Raw genomic sequence first — 15707 nt, forward strand, 5'->3', positions numbered from 1 at the left:
TATTGAATTTCGGGCTGAAAAGGTAAATAGAGGGATTTAAATACTGATGCGCACGCCACACAACAGCTGAGATACGTGTTCACACGGTGACGTTGACTAAAATAATTCTACATGTTCTAATTTTTTGTTATATATTTTATAGATAACATTAGCAATAAATTTAGGTGTTAGTAGTTTTTTAAAATTAAAAATGTGGGCAGATACGGTGTTAATTGTATTTATAAGTGTTTGTACAGCTCTATTAGGAGAAGGTAAATAAAAAATTCATTTTTTAAGGCTAATTTTATTTAAGTTTATTTTTAATTGTCATTGTAAATTAAACAATTATTTTTTTTGCAGGCCTAACGTGGCTTATGGTGTACAGAACTGAAAAATATCAAAAGCTGAAAACTGAAGTTGAAAAACAGAGTAAAAAATGTAAGTTTATTGCTATAACCTCTACTTGTAATTAATTAATAAATAAATTAATTGTTTATTTTATTGATTTGTCGCTATTTGTAGTGGAAAAGCGTAAGGAAGCACATGGAGACTCACTAGACAAGCAACAGAAGAAAAAAATAGAAAGAGAAGAAGAGAGGTTGAAGAATAATAACCGTGATTTATCGTTAGTTAAAATGAAATCAATGTTTGCAATTGGTTTCGCTTTTACAGCATTGCTCAGTATGTTTAATAGTATATTTGATGGAAAAGTTGTTGCCAAATTACCATTTGTTCCAATCACTTGGATTCAAGGACTGTCACATAGAAATTTACCGGGTGATGATTTCACAGAATGCTCATTTATTTTTCTCTATATTTTATGTACCATGAGTATTAGACAGGTAATTAAAAAAAACTTATTGACAGCTTTTTATTTTAAAAAAATTTATATCTAATTATAATTAATAATAATTATTGCAGAATATCCAAAAATTACTTGGATTCGCACCGTCAAGAACAGCTAGCAAACAAAGTGGGAGTATATTCGGGCCACCACCTCAACAATTTAAATAAAAAGCATTAACGCTTTAAAAAAAAAAAAAAATTGAAACAATCAGAACAAAATCCTTGTGACATAATTCCCGCGAATAATTTTTTAAGTCAAATAAATTTATCATAAATATTAACAACGTATTTTTATTAATACATCTAATTAATATTAAATACAATTATATAACTCTAGCTCTCATATGTTCTTGCGTGATGAACCGGTCGAAGGCCAATCTAAACTGATCGATTGTCTTGTAATTTGTGTTTCTCATGTACTCTGCAAGTCCACGACCGACTCCTGGTGCAAGTACGAAGCTTGTCTCTCCAAAGCCTGTAGCGAACATAATGTTCGTGTAAATAGGATGCTGGCCAACTACTCCGTTCTCGTCAAAGTAGTTGTAATCATACAACCCAGTTTTGGTAGAAATCAGCTTGCTATTTTTAAACGCCGGCACTCGCTTCACAAGCGAAGGTAAAATTTCTCTGTGGAAGTATTCTTCATCAATGGGTAGATCTTTTTCATCCACGGTCACAGCTGAAGGGTCTATTTGCTCGTTTACAGGAATTTTACTCGCCATGTATAGATTTGACAAGTTTTCACGTCGGAAAAATACTCCCGATGGATCGTTTAGTACCGGGCAATTGAGACTTGGTCCATCTGGTGCTTCAAAATAACACAGATGTCTTTGTCTGAAACGATGATTAATATTTTAATGTTTATTTATAATTTCTATATAATTAACTATGATATTAAAATTAGTAGACATCTGTCAGTTCTTGGAATTTTTATAACCAATCAATTATTATGAAAAAAAAAAACTTAAAATTTCTGTAGTGTTTCCACTTAAAAATTGAAAAAAATTTTGGCTTTCATGTTTTTGGATAAAATTTATTTTTTATTTTTTTTTATATTTTTTTTTTTTTTTTTAAAAGTGTATAAAAACGAACACTTAAAAAAAAAAAGTTAATCAATTTGACAAAAAAAAAAAAAAAAAAAAGCAAAATTAACATGACCCAGCATCGGTGGACCCCACTTGTAAATAATTACTGGAATTTTTTTGTTAAATTTTTTTTCATAATAATTTAATTGTTACAAAAATTTTTAAATGTCTATTAAATTCAGTATCATTAATTAACTATGTAAATATTTGTTAAAATAATGATTATACCTTGGAATTACAGGTAATGGAACAGAACGTACACCACAAGTACGTCCAATTTTCATAAGGTTAGCAAGATGTCCGCTTTTAGCGCCGGCAGCAATTACACATACAGCGAATTGCAAGACTTTTTTTTCTCCAGCTTCTGTTTTTACCTATCAGTTCAAATAAATAAATCAAAGTAATCAATAATTAACATTTAGCTTAAATAATATCATTAAAATTCTTACTATAACATGATTTAATTTGCTGTACAAATCAGCAGTCGACGGTGAAAGAGCAGAGAAATTTTGAATGTTACTAAAAATGAATTTTTTGGCTTCAGCCGTAACATATTCAACACCCATTGCCTTAGTTTTGCGTCTCAAAGCTTTAAGAAATGCGTAAGGATTAAAAGATCCTTCTTGTTCGTCTCCCATAGACCCGAGAGCAATTCCTTCGGTGTTGAGCCAAGGGAACATTCGCTGTAACTGTGTTGGAGTATAAATAGATGAAGAAACACCGCAAGAATTTTGGAGCTTGATATTTTGTACAAGTCTCTCAGCATCTTCTTCTCTGGCTAGGATCAAGTTACCATGGGGTCTGAACTCTACGTCTAACGGGTCTTCTTTGTCGAACCCTAAGAACTTGTCAACGTCTCTAAAGAACTGTGTCCCGTACATTGACAACTCGATGTTTTCTTCCAGCGCAAACTGCTGAGTTATGACACTGCTTGTCATAAGCATTGAAGACGTATAACTTTCCTAAAATTTCATTGAATTAAATAATTATTATTTTTTTTTTAATTAATAGAAAAATGTTTAACATAAAAAATTAAAAAATTGTTTTACAAGAGGTTCATCTTCCATTACGACGACTTGAAAACCTTTTCCACCGTATTTTTGCATCCAGTATGCTGTACACATTCCCATAACACCACCACCAATAATAAGAACTTCTATATGGGTCGGGAATCCTGTCGAGTCTATTTCCCATTCGTCCCATTCTGGAGGCTTTGGTTGTTTCCAGAATAATATTTTTCCTTTTATATCACGAATTTGTCTACCCATCACTCGAACTGTTCTTTCAATTGGATGCTCCATTTCAGGTTCTTTTGACCAGTAGTCATCACCTTCGTTATCTTTTATCAATTTTTTCTTGAAGTCATCATCTTCTTGGTTGTCCTAAATTATATTAATATAATACAATAATTAGTGATAGTTATTTTTTATGATACTGAAGTTAGCGGTTAGCTGTCAATTTAAAAAATGTTTTTAACAAATTAATTACAATAAAAAAATGTTTCTAAAAATTTTCACTTGTAACATTTATTAATTTTCACATGTGAAACTTTTTAATTAATGTTTTTTTAATACTGAAATCAGCAGAGACTTGACCATTTTTTTTATTTTCATTGAAATCCAATTACAAAAAAAAATTAATTTTAAAAAGTTTGCACATCTAATTTTTTTTTTATTTCTATTTTTTTTTTTTAATAGTAATTTAATTGTTACAAAAAACTAAAAAATCATAAGAAGTTTGTTGATTTCAGTATCATATTTTTTTAATTAAATAAAAATTCGTAAAATAAAAAAATTAAAAGTACAATGGAATAAAAAAAATAAATAAATAGTAACAAGATGATGATTGTTGATAAAAATAATTTGTATTAAAAAAATTACCTTGTTATAAACAATTGATGAACTAGAAAAAGCTCTAGCAGAGCAAGTTCTAGGAAATATGAGAGAACTTCCACGTATAATATTTCGTAACATCGTGGAGTTTTATAAAAATATACTTAAAAACTTATAATCCAACTAAAAACACTTGCAGCATTATTTTTTAATGCTTGTCAACAAATTATTATTTTTAAATAATAAATCTCTTGTCATATAACCTCTTTCCTCTAAAATGAAATTAGGAAAGCCGAGAATCACGTGGTACAGTGAAGTTGAGCGGGTAAATTTGAATTTACGTATAATCTTGACAACTATAAAAAAATATGCCATGATTCATCTATCTGAAAAAATTAATCCTCAATATTTAAGCAAATTAATTTTTTAGTTAAATTAAAATGAACAAACCTTGGAGACTTTTTTCTCTAAATACGTGTTTGAATTAGAGGACTGTTAAATAAAGATTTATTTGTGTAATGATGACTAGCGAGTCACGAGAAAATAAATCCACCTCAAATATCTATTTCCGGCGATCTGGAATCCCAGCTGATCCCCGCTCGAATGCCAGCGGCTCATTTTCGCGGTCTTGATGATTACCTATTTGTAGAAATATACATTGGAGTATTGGACCAGTTTACTGCCGACTAGCATCCACTTCACTGCACGACTTCTAATCTCATTTATAATATTAACGATCGACGACGCAGTTAGCTGTTGACTATTGACTATTGATCATTAATTAATAAATCATTAATTCAAACTTGACAATTAAAAAATTAAAAAAAAATCTGGCGTCACTTGGAAGTTCCGTTTTAAACGATCAAAGAAACCAGCCAGATGACAGCTGGTCCAGATGTCCGATGTGTCAACAACGCATGCAGGAACCTCGTCTCCTAGATTGTCTGCATCCACTCTGCTTGAACTGCGTCAAGGCGTGTCGCTCTTTAGATGAAGGTACTGTTCTAAAACACTATTAATACAATAATACTAAAGTTAGCCGTCAGCTGTTAATTAAAAAAATTTCTAAAAAAATTAAATTTTTTTAATGATAATTTATTACATTAAAGTTAGCTGTCACATGACAATTTTTTAATTTTTTTTTAACGAATAAATTTACTCCAAAAAATTATTTTTAAAAAATTGCATTTGTAGTTTTTTAAAATTTCTAAATGTCAATTTTTTTTAAATTTTTTTATGAAAATTAACTTAGCAGATAGTTGATAATTTTAAGAATTTTTGTAACAAATAAATTATGGTAAAAAAAATTGACATTTAAAAATTTAAAAAAACCAGCTAAGTTAATTTTCATTAATAATTTAATTGCCATATAATTCTAAGAATATTTTTTGTCTGTCAACTTCAGTGTCATTTAATACAACCTTTAATTTTTAAAAAAATTCTATCAGTTTGTTAGTTGAAAATGATATTCAAATTAGCTGTCACTTGATAATTTTTTAATTTTATTTAATAAGAAGATTTCTTCCAAAAAAAATATTTTTAAAAAATTTCATTTTTTTTTTTTTTTTTAATTTCTAGATGTCAATTTTTTTTTATTTTTTTTTTTTGCTATAATTTATTTGTTATAAAATTTAAAAAATGATTAAAGATGTGCTACATTAATTTTGATTTATTGAAAATAAAAAGACTCGCCCTGGAGACGTCGTGATGAGACCAAAGGCTGTCCAACCTGCGATCATCCATTTTCATCACCAGAAAAACCACTACCACCACCTCATTATCCTCTTCAGCATCGAATTCTCATGGATGCTATCATCACTCAACAGCTGCTGTGTTACTGCGATGGATGTCACGGTCAAGTCCAGGTAAATATATTCAATCCCAATTAAAATTAAAATATATTTATTTTGATGAATTATTACTTAAAACATAAAATTTTTTTAGGCTTTACTACATTGCTCAACTTGTTTGAGAAACTTCTGCAAAAATTGTGGCGCAGAGCATCAGAAAATACGAACGAGAACTGGAACACATGAGATAGTAGCTCTTTGGCAAGCTAAACGGTTCAGACGAACGAACGTATGTCTAGATCATCCTCAACACTCGCTGAAATTTTACTGCATCGCTTGCCAACAGGTTTGAGTCATATGTCACACGTTCGTTTACTGTTTAATAATATCGCGCTATATATACTTCTTACTGCATTTATATTTTGTCTTTGCATTAACACCTTGTATTGTGATAATGATTCGTGATAATCTGATAATTAATGGGTAATTATTTTTGTCATTTATTGTAGGTAACTTGCTGCGAGTGCATGTGGAGAGAATCACACCGAGGACATGCGTGTGAGAATCATAAAACAGCGGGTAGGACTGCTGCGAGAATACTAGCTAATGCAGTTAAAGATGCTAGAATTTTATTGAATAGTCTTCTTGTGAATTATACACCGAAATCTTTTTCGGCGGCGAATTTGTATCGAAAACGATGTAGTTTTCTGTAAGTTGAATTTTTTTTATCTTCATATTATTTTTTTTCAATTAATTAATTTAATTGTTTATTTTTAATAAAAATTTTAATTAATTATTATTTTAATAATTATTTTAATTAGCTCTTTTTAAGAATTTTTTAAATTATTTCTTTTTAATAATTGTTTTAATTAGATCTTTTTAAGAATTTTTTAAATTATTTATTTTTAATAGTTTTTTACTAATAATTATTTTGTTCATTCAATTTTTGTTTGAAGAAATGAAACAACTAACTTGCAAGAAAATGAAAAAGAATATTTACATGCCCAAGAAGCGAAACAAAGGATTGAAGAATTTAGAAGACTTGAAACTTCACGACATCTTTTAGATGCTATTTCTCTAGCTGAACAACTTCTTGCTGAAGGTTTAGAAGCAGAGATTCTTTACCTATCGAAGGTAATCCTAAAGAGATTCCAAAAATTAGGATTACCTGTACAATCAAGTTTGGGAATAAGTAAGGATTTTATTACATACTGAGACTTTAATGAACTAGCAGAGTATTTTAATCGGTAAACTATTTTTTTAACAAATTTTTAGGTGGTGTGTATAGAGGAGAAAACCACCCGGGAGTATTTCATTGCTGTACATTTTGTTCGAGCGGAGGAAAAAAGGAAACTGAGTGTTTCTGTCAGGGAACTATGCCTGGTAAGTCCGATAGTTATGAAGTTCAAAAGTAAATCAATGTAATACTTTAAAAAAGATGTCAGGCGAATTTATTTTTGAAGGTGGATATCGAGGATGCGGACACGCTCATTTTGGACATCCTGGAGCTCAACATTGGTCTTGTTGCGGATCTACAGATCGTAACAGTAGCTGCACGCAATGGAAAATTCAAAATCCATCTTATTTGTCTTTTTAATTGAAACTTCGACGATTAACTTGTGAAAATCTTGTAGAATTTATATCATATATTTTTTTATCTTGTAAAATCTATTTTTCATACCAAATAAAAAATTAAATATTAACGAATTAATGAGAAAGCATGGAGCTTGAAAAAGAAATAAAAAAAATATATTTTTTATCTTTTAAAAAAATAAATTAATCCTCACATATATATTACAAATATTTATTGAATTAAACGTAAAAAATTAAATATAAAATTTTAATTCATGAAAGATTATTATACGTTGATATAAGTGAATAACTTACTTTATATTATTTTTATTTGAACTTGACATTAATTTTTTACAATAATGAAGTTGAAAGACATCTAATAATTTTTAGAATTTTTTTTAACTAAATTATAGCAAGAAAAATTTATTTAAAAAATTTTATCTTTAGAAGCTCTCAAAAATTATAAATGCAATTTTTTAAAAATAATTTTCTGTGTCCAGTTTATTTATCGAAAAAAATAAATTGTCAAGTGTCTGCTAACTTCAATCATGATTTTTCAATGTAAATTCATTTTTTCACAATATGATAATTCGAAAAAGCGATACACACGTTCTGTAACCTACAGAATTTGACAACTAGACGTTTTTTTTTTTTTTTTTAATTTTTTCAATAAAATCCCAACAATATTAATACGAAAGTAAAAATATTTTTTCTCAATAATCTTTCAATTCTTCCCATAAAACAAATTATTTTTTATCTCTTAAAAAATTCATTAAGTAAAATCTTTATCTTGTTACCTAATAACAATAAAATTAACTATTTAACGTCGTAAATGAATAAATTCTTAGAGCTCTACTCTAATTCTAACATATCTGCATAATTGCACATTTTTTTGAGTGTCTGAATGTGATTATCATTCGCAACACCGAATTTCTTCTTGATCAAGAAGTCCTTCAAAGAACTTTTCTGCAATTCTTTATTAGCAATGCTGATTTGCATTCGTACTTCCAATGGATCAACCCAGACCGTATTTCCAAAATGTAAAACAACCTGAAAAGTAAAAAAAATAATTAGTAAAAAATTTATGAACAATATTTTATCAAAAATACTTACTGTTCCTCTCAATGAAGTACAAGGAGCTTCCAAATGTTCAGTAAACCAGCTTTTGCTAGCTTGATTAGCCCCAACATTCCAGTCGATTTCTTTGTCATAAGGCGATACGTTAACTAGGAACACTTCAACAATATGAGCAGGAGCTTCTGCCAATTCTTGGGGTAATTCTCTTAACCGACTCACCTGCATAAAAAAATAAACCAATTAGTAAATTTTCAATTTCAGTAAATTAATTAATAAAAAATTAAATAAATAAAAATTACTTACATTTTGGTTAGTATAAACCAATCCAGAATCAATATTTCTCAAATCAACAATTTGAGGTACATCATCAACCTTTTTAACAATATTAATAACTTGTGCTCTACAATACTCATCAAGCCTCTCATCATACCCGTAAATCCCTCCAATTTCAACAGTACGACACTTGCGTCTGTTGCGAGTCGCTGCAAAGTACTGATAAACCTTCGATTCAATTTCAATATGCGCAGCCGGCGAAATCAGGTGTCTCGTTCCCTCGCTATCAACATACTCTTGGATCTTCGCTGAGAAATGGGTTGCATCATGAAGATAAGTAATATTTATTTTTATTTTATCTCCAACCTTCACTGGCGTTGTCGGGGCATCAGCTTCAGCAACAAAACAATGCCTGTACAAGCAAGCGTTTCCTTTTTCACAGGTTCCAAACGCTTTTATTCCATCGCAAATCGGGTGAGCTTTCTTCTGGCGTTCTAAATTAACATAAACTCGCTCAAAGGCATCCTTCTGCTCAGCAGACAATTTGTAGCCAGAGCGTTCGACTAAATTCAGAATACCTCTAAGTTGGATGTCATTACTTTCGTCGATAAAAATAGTGACCTCAGTGCTGGTCGACTTGTTCTGCAGATTAGTTATCAAAGTTGAAAACCGGAACAGGAAAATTGACTTAGTGGGTACCGCGATCGAGTAATGAATCAGCCAGTCTACATTTGTTATCTCGAGAGTTGGTAAAGGTTTGTCAGTGCAAATTAAAACTCTATAGTTTCCAGATATTTCTCTGTCCCAACACTGCTTGATATCTCCAATCTCGGCTCTGACCATCTCCTCGGGAACATACAGAGTGCGAATACCTTTACTCACCAAATAATCATTCAGCTCACGCGCTTCTTCGCCTTCTGCACAAACTATCATCGTCTTAACCAGCTTGTAATGTTTCTCCAACAATTCCTCAGTCTTGGCAAGCTTATTCTCTTTGAGGATAGACCTGGTTCTCAATTGAATCCCACAAAAAATCGTAGCGTCTGCAAAAGAACCAATGCAATAAAATGGATTGTTGAAAAATTGTTTTGTGAAAGTTCCTAACACCCTGGACCATTGTCTAGCAACAGCGATCGTTTGCAAAGCCATCAGCCGTGAAGTTTGAGACTTTTGCTTCTCAAAAGGTGTGTATTTTTTCAACAGCAGCATCAAAGAGTCCAAATGCTTGGTTAATAAATCGTCAAGATGATCAATTACCAAATGATTTATGCTGTTAAATTTGACAGGAGCACAATTGTCTTTATCATCGAGATAACGGAACAAAAAGGCCGGCGTCGCGATGAAAATATGGCATCCATTATAAATTTGAGCTGAGATAGATCGATATTCACACCCGTTGAAAGCTCCAATTATTTTTATGTCGCTGTACTCGGATAGAAGCAACCGAAAATGTTCTTTAGTGTACAAGACTTCTTTCGCAGATGGACAGAGAATTAAAGCCATAGGTTGTCCATCTTCTTGGTACTGTCGTGTCTTTATTATCATGTTAGCGATCGGCGCGACAAATCCGAAAGTTTTTCCGCTCTTTGCTGGACCCACAGCCATCACATCCAGCCCTTTGCTGATCGCAGGCCACATGTAGGACTGGAGATTCCTCAATTTTCTCACGGATATTTTGTTCAATGCATAATGGATGTGTCGAGTGAATTTCGCACTAGCTATATCGTGTAAGCGAGTACACTGCTCGTTACCACTGACCAATATTTCTTCAAATCCAACTCGTTGAGCCACCGAATTAACAGAAGCGGAAGTATCATTTGAATCAGTCTTATTGTCTGAATCAAATGCCGGGGAGCTAAAAGACTTGGCTGAAGAAAACGAGTCGCTACTTTTGACCTCCAGCAGATCGTTATTCACAAAAATTGCTCGGTGTGCTTTTACTAAAGCTTTTCTCAGCAAAATAATTTGGTTTTCGATGATCAAATAGAGCTCGCCGTATTTTTTTCCAGAGTTTCCAGAAGCCAGGGCTTCGAAGTAACATTTTTTGGATGCGCAGACCAACTGCTTTGTTAAATCGATTGTTTCTGGACACCAAGTCTTTTTGGCTAAAAGTTCTACAAAATCTTCGTTGCTGGATTTTATGATTGCGGGGATAATTCTGTATAAACTTACCATTTCAGTTAAATAGTGGTTAGGGATTGCGTCTTTTGGGATGACGATCAGTGCCTGGCGGCACAAGTCAAATTTAACACCATAGTCGACTAAAAACGCCGCGTACTTAAGAGTGTCGTGATCGTAGCCGATTATTAGAGCTCGAGAATACCATGCCGGTAAATTAATGCCATCAGGAGTGTCTCTATTAATTATTACTAGCTATGATTGCAAAATATTAATTTAGTAAATGATAAATTAATAAAAAATTTTTGATCATGTAAAAATTTTTACTTACCGATCCAAGAGGAATTGGATTGTAATTAACATTTTCTTTGGTTTTTCTATACTTCTGAGCAACTACGATAAGCTTTTCATTGATAGCTTTTAATTTTTCCTCCACTTTGTTTACATCTCTGATAAGTATCTTGCTTGGGTGAGTTAGTTTTTCTACAGTTACCTCCACAGCGTGGGGAGGAATTTTATTGTTTATAACAACTAAAATATGTGATAAAAAAATATGAATTTAATTTATGAAAATTAAGTTAGCTGACATTTAAAAATTTTTTTAATTGAAAAATTATTAAAAATTATGATTTGTAAAAAACTTGAAAAACTATTAGTACAATTTTTTAAAAATATTTTTCAGTTCTAATTTAATAAATAAAAAAAAAATTAAAAAACGTCAGCTAACTTTAATATTACATACAATTTTGGTAAAAGTAAGTTAAACAAAGGATTTTGTTGATATTTTTTTGTGTACATACCCATAATTAATTTACAGATGATAAAAGTTACACGAATTAACAATTAAACATAGACAAGTTAATAAATAAAACAACCATTGTTTAATTTAAATAAATTTGATATATTTAATTGATTAAGTTCTTCATTTTTTTTTTTTTTTTTGTTGCAGAACTGAATGACGCTGATACCAAATACCACGTGTGTAAACAACCAAACTGAACACAAGCGTCGACCAAAAAACTGAAATTTGAAACCACGTCTTTTGATCAGATCTCATTAGCGTGTGAAATATAGATGGCGACAGTGGTGTTGTAGATTAATTATTTTGGCAAATGGAATCTAAACTACACCATCATTCAAAGAAATTTAAGTGTAATTTTTAATCCCAAATAATACCAGTTAAAATTGTTCAATATTTTTTTAATATTTTAAATAAAATTTTAGGTAAGATAATATTTTATGTCACTGAAGTTACCAAATGCTTGACGTTTTTTTTTTTTTTATTTTTCAAGAAAAATAAAATAAGTAAGTATAAAAAATTGCTTTTAAAAAATTTCATTTATAATTTTTTAAAGTTTCTGAAGATGGAATTTTTTAAATACATTTTTCTTGCTATAATTTATTTGCTAAAAAATTCTAAAAATTATCAGATGCCTCTTAATTTTAGTATCATAATATTTTTCATATTTTCAAAAAACTGGAGCATTAAAATGACACTGAAGTTGATAGATATAAAAATTTTTATAGATATTTATAGCAATTAAATTATTATAAAAAAAATTAAATTAAAAAGTTTCACATGTAAAAATTAATAAAAATTACAAGTAAAAATTATTAGAAGCATTTTTTTATTGTAATTGATTTATTAAAAAATTTTTTTAAATTAACAGCTGACTGCTAACTTCAGTTACAGGCATTAAATAAAAAAAAATTATTTTTATTGATAAATTCTAATTTTTTTGCAATTTAATAGTGACTAAATTATTTAAATACTAATATTAATATTAAATAAAATTATGAGAATTAATTTTATTAAATATAATTAAAAATAAAAGATAAATTTTATTAATTTTTATTTATTCATAAGATGGAAAATTCTATAAGAAAGATTCAAATATTGAATTTATAAATTTTTATTATAATCAAATATTAATATTTGATACAAAAAAATGACAGATTACTTCTTCTTGGACACACCAACAGTACGACCGCGTCGTCCAGTTGTCTTGGTGTGTTGACCACGGACACGGAGACCCCAGAAATGACGAAGACCACGGTGAGCGCGGATTTTCTTCATGCGTTCCAAATCTTCACGCAATTTAGAGTCCAAGTTAGAACTTGTGAGCTATGATAAAAAATTACAATAAAAAATTAATAATTTTACACGACATTGATGAAGTTGAAAATAAAATTTCAAATTAATTAATATTAATGTTGCATGCTGATCTAAGTCACAAGTTACTCAAATAAATGAATAGATATTCAAGTTAACTAAAATGCAGTTTATCTAGCACAGATTACCAACCAAATAGATTAATTAAAATACAATCAACTGGTCGTGTATCTGTGCAGTAGATTGGATTATTATTTATATAGTCAACAATTAATACCTGGGAGTATTTTCCGTCAATAATATCCTTTTGTCTGTTGAGGAACCAGTCTGGGATTTTGTATTGTCTGGGGTTTGTCATGATGGTGATGATTTTTTCAACCTATCAAAAAAAAAAAAAAAAAAAAAAAAAAAAAAATTATTATTATTATTAAGCTTGTATTTATTTAACGTTTAATAAAATTTGTAATTAAATTTAGAAATTTACCTCCTCTTCGGTACATTCTCCAGCACGCTTAGTTAAATCGATATCAGCCTTCTTGCATACAATGTTGGCGTAACGTCTTCCAACTCCTTTGATGCTGGTCAACGCGAACATGATGTTACGGTTACCATCAATGTTCGTACCAACGATACGAAGGATGTGCTGGAATTTTTCTGGGATGATGAGCGACTGAAATCATTAAAAATTTTAATTTATCATCCATTTTTTTAATATCTTTAGATATATCGGAGCACTAAAATTCTACAAATTCATTTTAAAAAACCAAAAAATTATTTTGAATTAATTTTCACCATCAACAAAAATAAATATTATTATTAAGAAAAGTAACAATCATAAGCTAATGATTTTATACGCGAAATCATAACCTCAAAGACGCATGCTGCCGTAAATTAAGCCCTAGCAGTTTAAAGATAAACGGTAGATTAAAAATAATTAATTCAGTTTGTTAGTAAAAAAATTAGGTTTGATAATATGCAATTTTTTGGTGAAAAACAGGAAAGATTTAATTGATATTAATTATTTTAATTTAACAATAAAATATGGCCTACCATGTTGAGCGACGTCAGTGTAAAAGAGGCTGATTTACATGTATCCGTACTTACCTCACTATACAACGGCTTTTTGAAACTTCAGCGCCATCTTTTGGTAGAGTTTATAATTGCGGGTATTGGAGAGGAAACATGCGACCTCTGAATGATTCGCGGGGGTTGATGAAATTAAAAATCAATTGATAAAATAAAAAATTGTTAAATTAAATTTTAATAGATAAATTATATGACATTAAAGTTAGATGAAAATTAACTGAGCTGATAGTTGATAATTTTAAAAATTTTTGTAAAAAAAAAATTATTTTTAAAAAATTGCATTTTTATTTTTTTACATTTTCTACATGTCAATTTTTTCGCCATAATTTATTTGTTAAAAAAAAATTCTTAAAATTAATAAATAACTGCTAAATTAAATTTTATATAAATTATTTAAAAAAATTTTTTTTAATGTCAAAATAAATTAATTTTATTTGTAAATAAAAACTGCGTATTATAAATTTAAACTTTTTAAACACAAATAAATAAATGACAATACTGGTATTTATCAAAATTATATTTTTTTCAACATAATAATTTATTTATCGAATATAATATTTATATTTCCCTGATTTAACTATCAATTACTTTAAAAATATACTACTAAGCATTAAATTTTGTACTTAAATATTTAAAAAAAAACTACTTATTACTAAATTAAAAAGAAAAAATACATTTACTTAATAAAAAAACAAATTTATTTAGAATGGAAACTTAAATTTTATTTTTGAAAAAAAATACAATCATTTAAAGAACAAGAGTCTCCTGGAGTTTCATCTGCTTCTTGCATTTAGCTTTAATCTGAGCAGCGATGCGATCCAAATCACGACGTCCTTGGCTGGTGAGTTTGCGACCACCCAAAGGAGTCTTCTCGATGAGCTTAAGCTGCTCCAAGCTCTGGAGGGCTTTGCGAGCAATACCTCCAGCAGATTCGCAGAAATGGCTCGGGTGGGTTCCGTTGCGCTTACGGCCACCGAAGATTTTCCTGACAGCACCAACTCCAACGGGGCTGCGGAAGTAGATGTGACGGATCAGAGCCGCGCATCTTGTGTAGTACCAGTCTGGGTCATAGGGCGCCAATTCCTTGTGTCGGCCTGTCTTGACAATGTCTACCCAGTCAGGAACGCGCAATTTACCAGTCCTGGAGTAAAAATTTTCATTAGTCAGTTTTAATTAGACATTTTTACATAAAATATTCCAAGTACTGTGCAACAGCATGAATAAAAGTTAGGTTATAAAATGAAACTTACTTTTTTAGGAAAAAGGCGATACCTTTAACGGCTTTGTCCTGGGGAATGTCTTTTAAATTTACCGACGGCATCTGTAATTAATTGTCAGAATTTATTTAATTATTATTTTATGAGGATAAATAAATACTACTTTGCTAGTTATCACGTGTGAAATTCACGGGTATTGTTTTAGAGTTTATTGGATAAGTAAAAAGTAAAATTAGAGTTCTTAATATTTTAAATGAAAGATAAAATAATAAAAAAAATATTTGTTATGTTTACAGTTATTTTTGTTGTTATTTATTTAATTAAAAAGATTAATAAATACGGATATAACAAACCTTAATAGCGATTCTAACCAAAAGAATCTAAAAAAGAATGTTTTTAGCCAAGTTAGTATACGCTAGGCATTTATATAGTTAGTTTAATTTTACTATAGTAAAATAAACGCAGCCGATAAATGACAGATATTAATAATTTTTCTAGAATTTTATAGCAATTTAATTATTATAAAAAAAATATTATTAAAAAGTTTCACATATAAAAATTAATAAAAATTACAAGTGAAAATTTTTGGAAGCATTTTTTTATTGTAATTGATTTGTTAAAAAAATTTTTTAAATCAACAGCTGACGGCTAACTTTAGTGTTATGCCGATAATATAAATTCCTTCTTTCTAAAGAGTAACCATTAAATTCAAATTTTTG

At 29.5% G+C, this 15707-nt stretch overlaps 6 protein-coding genes across 7 annotated transcripts; 2 read left to right on the plus strand and 4 right to left on the minus strand.

Moving 5' to 3' along the window:
* Positions 1-47: 47 nt before the first annotated feature.
* Positions 48-1109, plus strand: LOC141536635 (calcium load-activated calcium channel). The gene is made up of 4 exons (XM_074257291.1): positions 48-251; positions 340-417; positions 502-821; positions 901-1109. The coding sequence occupies exons 1-4, from the start codon at positions 191-193 to the stop codon at positions 991-993; spliced, it is 552 nt and encodes a 183-aa protein (XP_074113392.1). The 5' UTR covers positions 48-190; the 3' UTR covers positions 994-1109.
* On the minus strand, positions 1090-4044 carry LOC141536626 (FAD-dependent oxidoreductase domain-containing protein 1). Its single transcript, XM_074257274.1, has 5 exons — positions 3791-4044; positions 2960-3292; positions 2360-2872; positions 2139-2284; positions 1090-1659 (listed from the first exon to the last, which is right to left on the minus strand). Exons 1-5 carry the CDS (start codon positions 3881-3883, stop codon positions 1149-1151), a joined length of 1596 nt encoding a protein of 531 aa, XP_074113375.1. The 5' UTR covers positions 3884-4044; the 3' UTR covers positions 1090-1148.
* A 198-nt stretch (positions 4045-4242) lies between these two features.
* On the plus strand, positions 4243-7298 carry LOC141536631 (uncharacterized). 2 transcript variants are annotated; one of them, XM_074257285.1, is made up of 7 exons: positions 4243-4738; positions 5429-5607; positions 5687-5878; positions 6042-6241; positions 6489-6724; positions 6808-6915; positions 6996-7298. In XM_074257285.1, exons 1-7 carry the CDS (start codon positions 4645-4647, stop codon positions 7127-7129), a joined length of 1143 nt encoding a protein of 380 aa, XP_074113386.1. In that variant the 5' UTR covers positions 4243-4644; the 3' UTR covers positions 7130-7298. The 2 variants fall into 2 exon arrangements, with proteins under 2 accessions (XP_074113386.1, XP_074113385.1); XM_074257284.1 differs by having other exon boundaries at positions 4245-4738; positions 6978-7298.
* A 108-nt stretch (positions 7299-7406) lies between these two features.
* LOC141535704 (putative ATP-dependent RNA helicase TDRD12) lies at positions 7407-11572 on the minus strand. The gene is made up of 5 exons (XM_074255795.1): positions 11373-11572; positions 10904-11103; positions 8485-10827; positions 8218-8400; positions 7407-8154 (listed from the first exon to the last, which is right to left on the minus strand). Exons 1-5 carry the CDS (start codon positions 11374-11376, stop codon positions 7957-7959), a joined length of 2928 nt encoding a protein of 975 aa, XP_074111896.1. The 5' UTR covers positions 11377-11572; the 3' UTR covers positions 7407-7956.
* Positions 11573-12469: 897 nt separating this feature from the next.
* On the minus strand, positions 12470-13841 carry Rps18 (ribosomal protein S18). Its single transcript, XM_074255674.1, has 4 exons — positions 13736-13841; positions 13170-13355; positions 12963-13064; positions 12470-12697 (listed from the first exon to the last, which is right to left on the minus strand). The coding sequence occupies exons 1-4, from the start codon at positions 13736-13738 to the stop codon at positions 12530-12532; spliced, it is 459 nt and encodes a 152-aa protein (XP_074111775.1). The 5' UTR covers positions 13739-13841; the 3' UTR covers positions 12470-12529.
* A 626-nt stretch (positions 13842-14467) lies between these two features.
* On the minus strand, positions 14468-15390 carry LOC141536516 (small ribosomal subunit protein eS19A-like). The gene is made up of 3 exons (XM_074257094.1): positions 15342-15390; positions 15022-15092; positions 14468-14912 (listed from the first exon to the last, which is right to left on the minus strand). Exons 2-3 carry the CDS (start codon positions 15090-15092, stop codon positions 14519-14521), a joined length of 465 nt encoding a protein of 154 aa, XP_074113195.1. The 5' UTR covers positions 15342-15390; the 3' UTR covers positions 14468-14518.
* Positions 15391-15707: the final 317 nt, after the last annotated feature.

Source organism: Cotesia typhae, unplaced genomic scaffold, assembly GCF_013202065.1.
Source record: "Cotesia typhae breed Kobodo isofemale line unplaced genomic scaffold, CoteBio_Ctyphae scaffold_152, whole genome shotgun sequence".
NCBI lineage: Eukaryota > Metazoa > Arthropoda > Insecta > Hymenoptera > Braconidae > Cotesia > Cotesia typhae.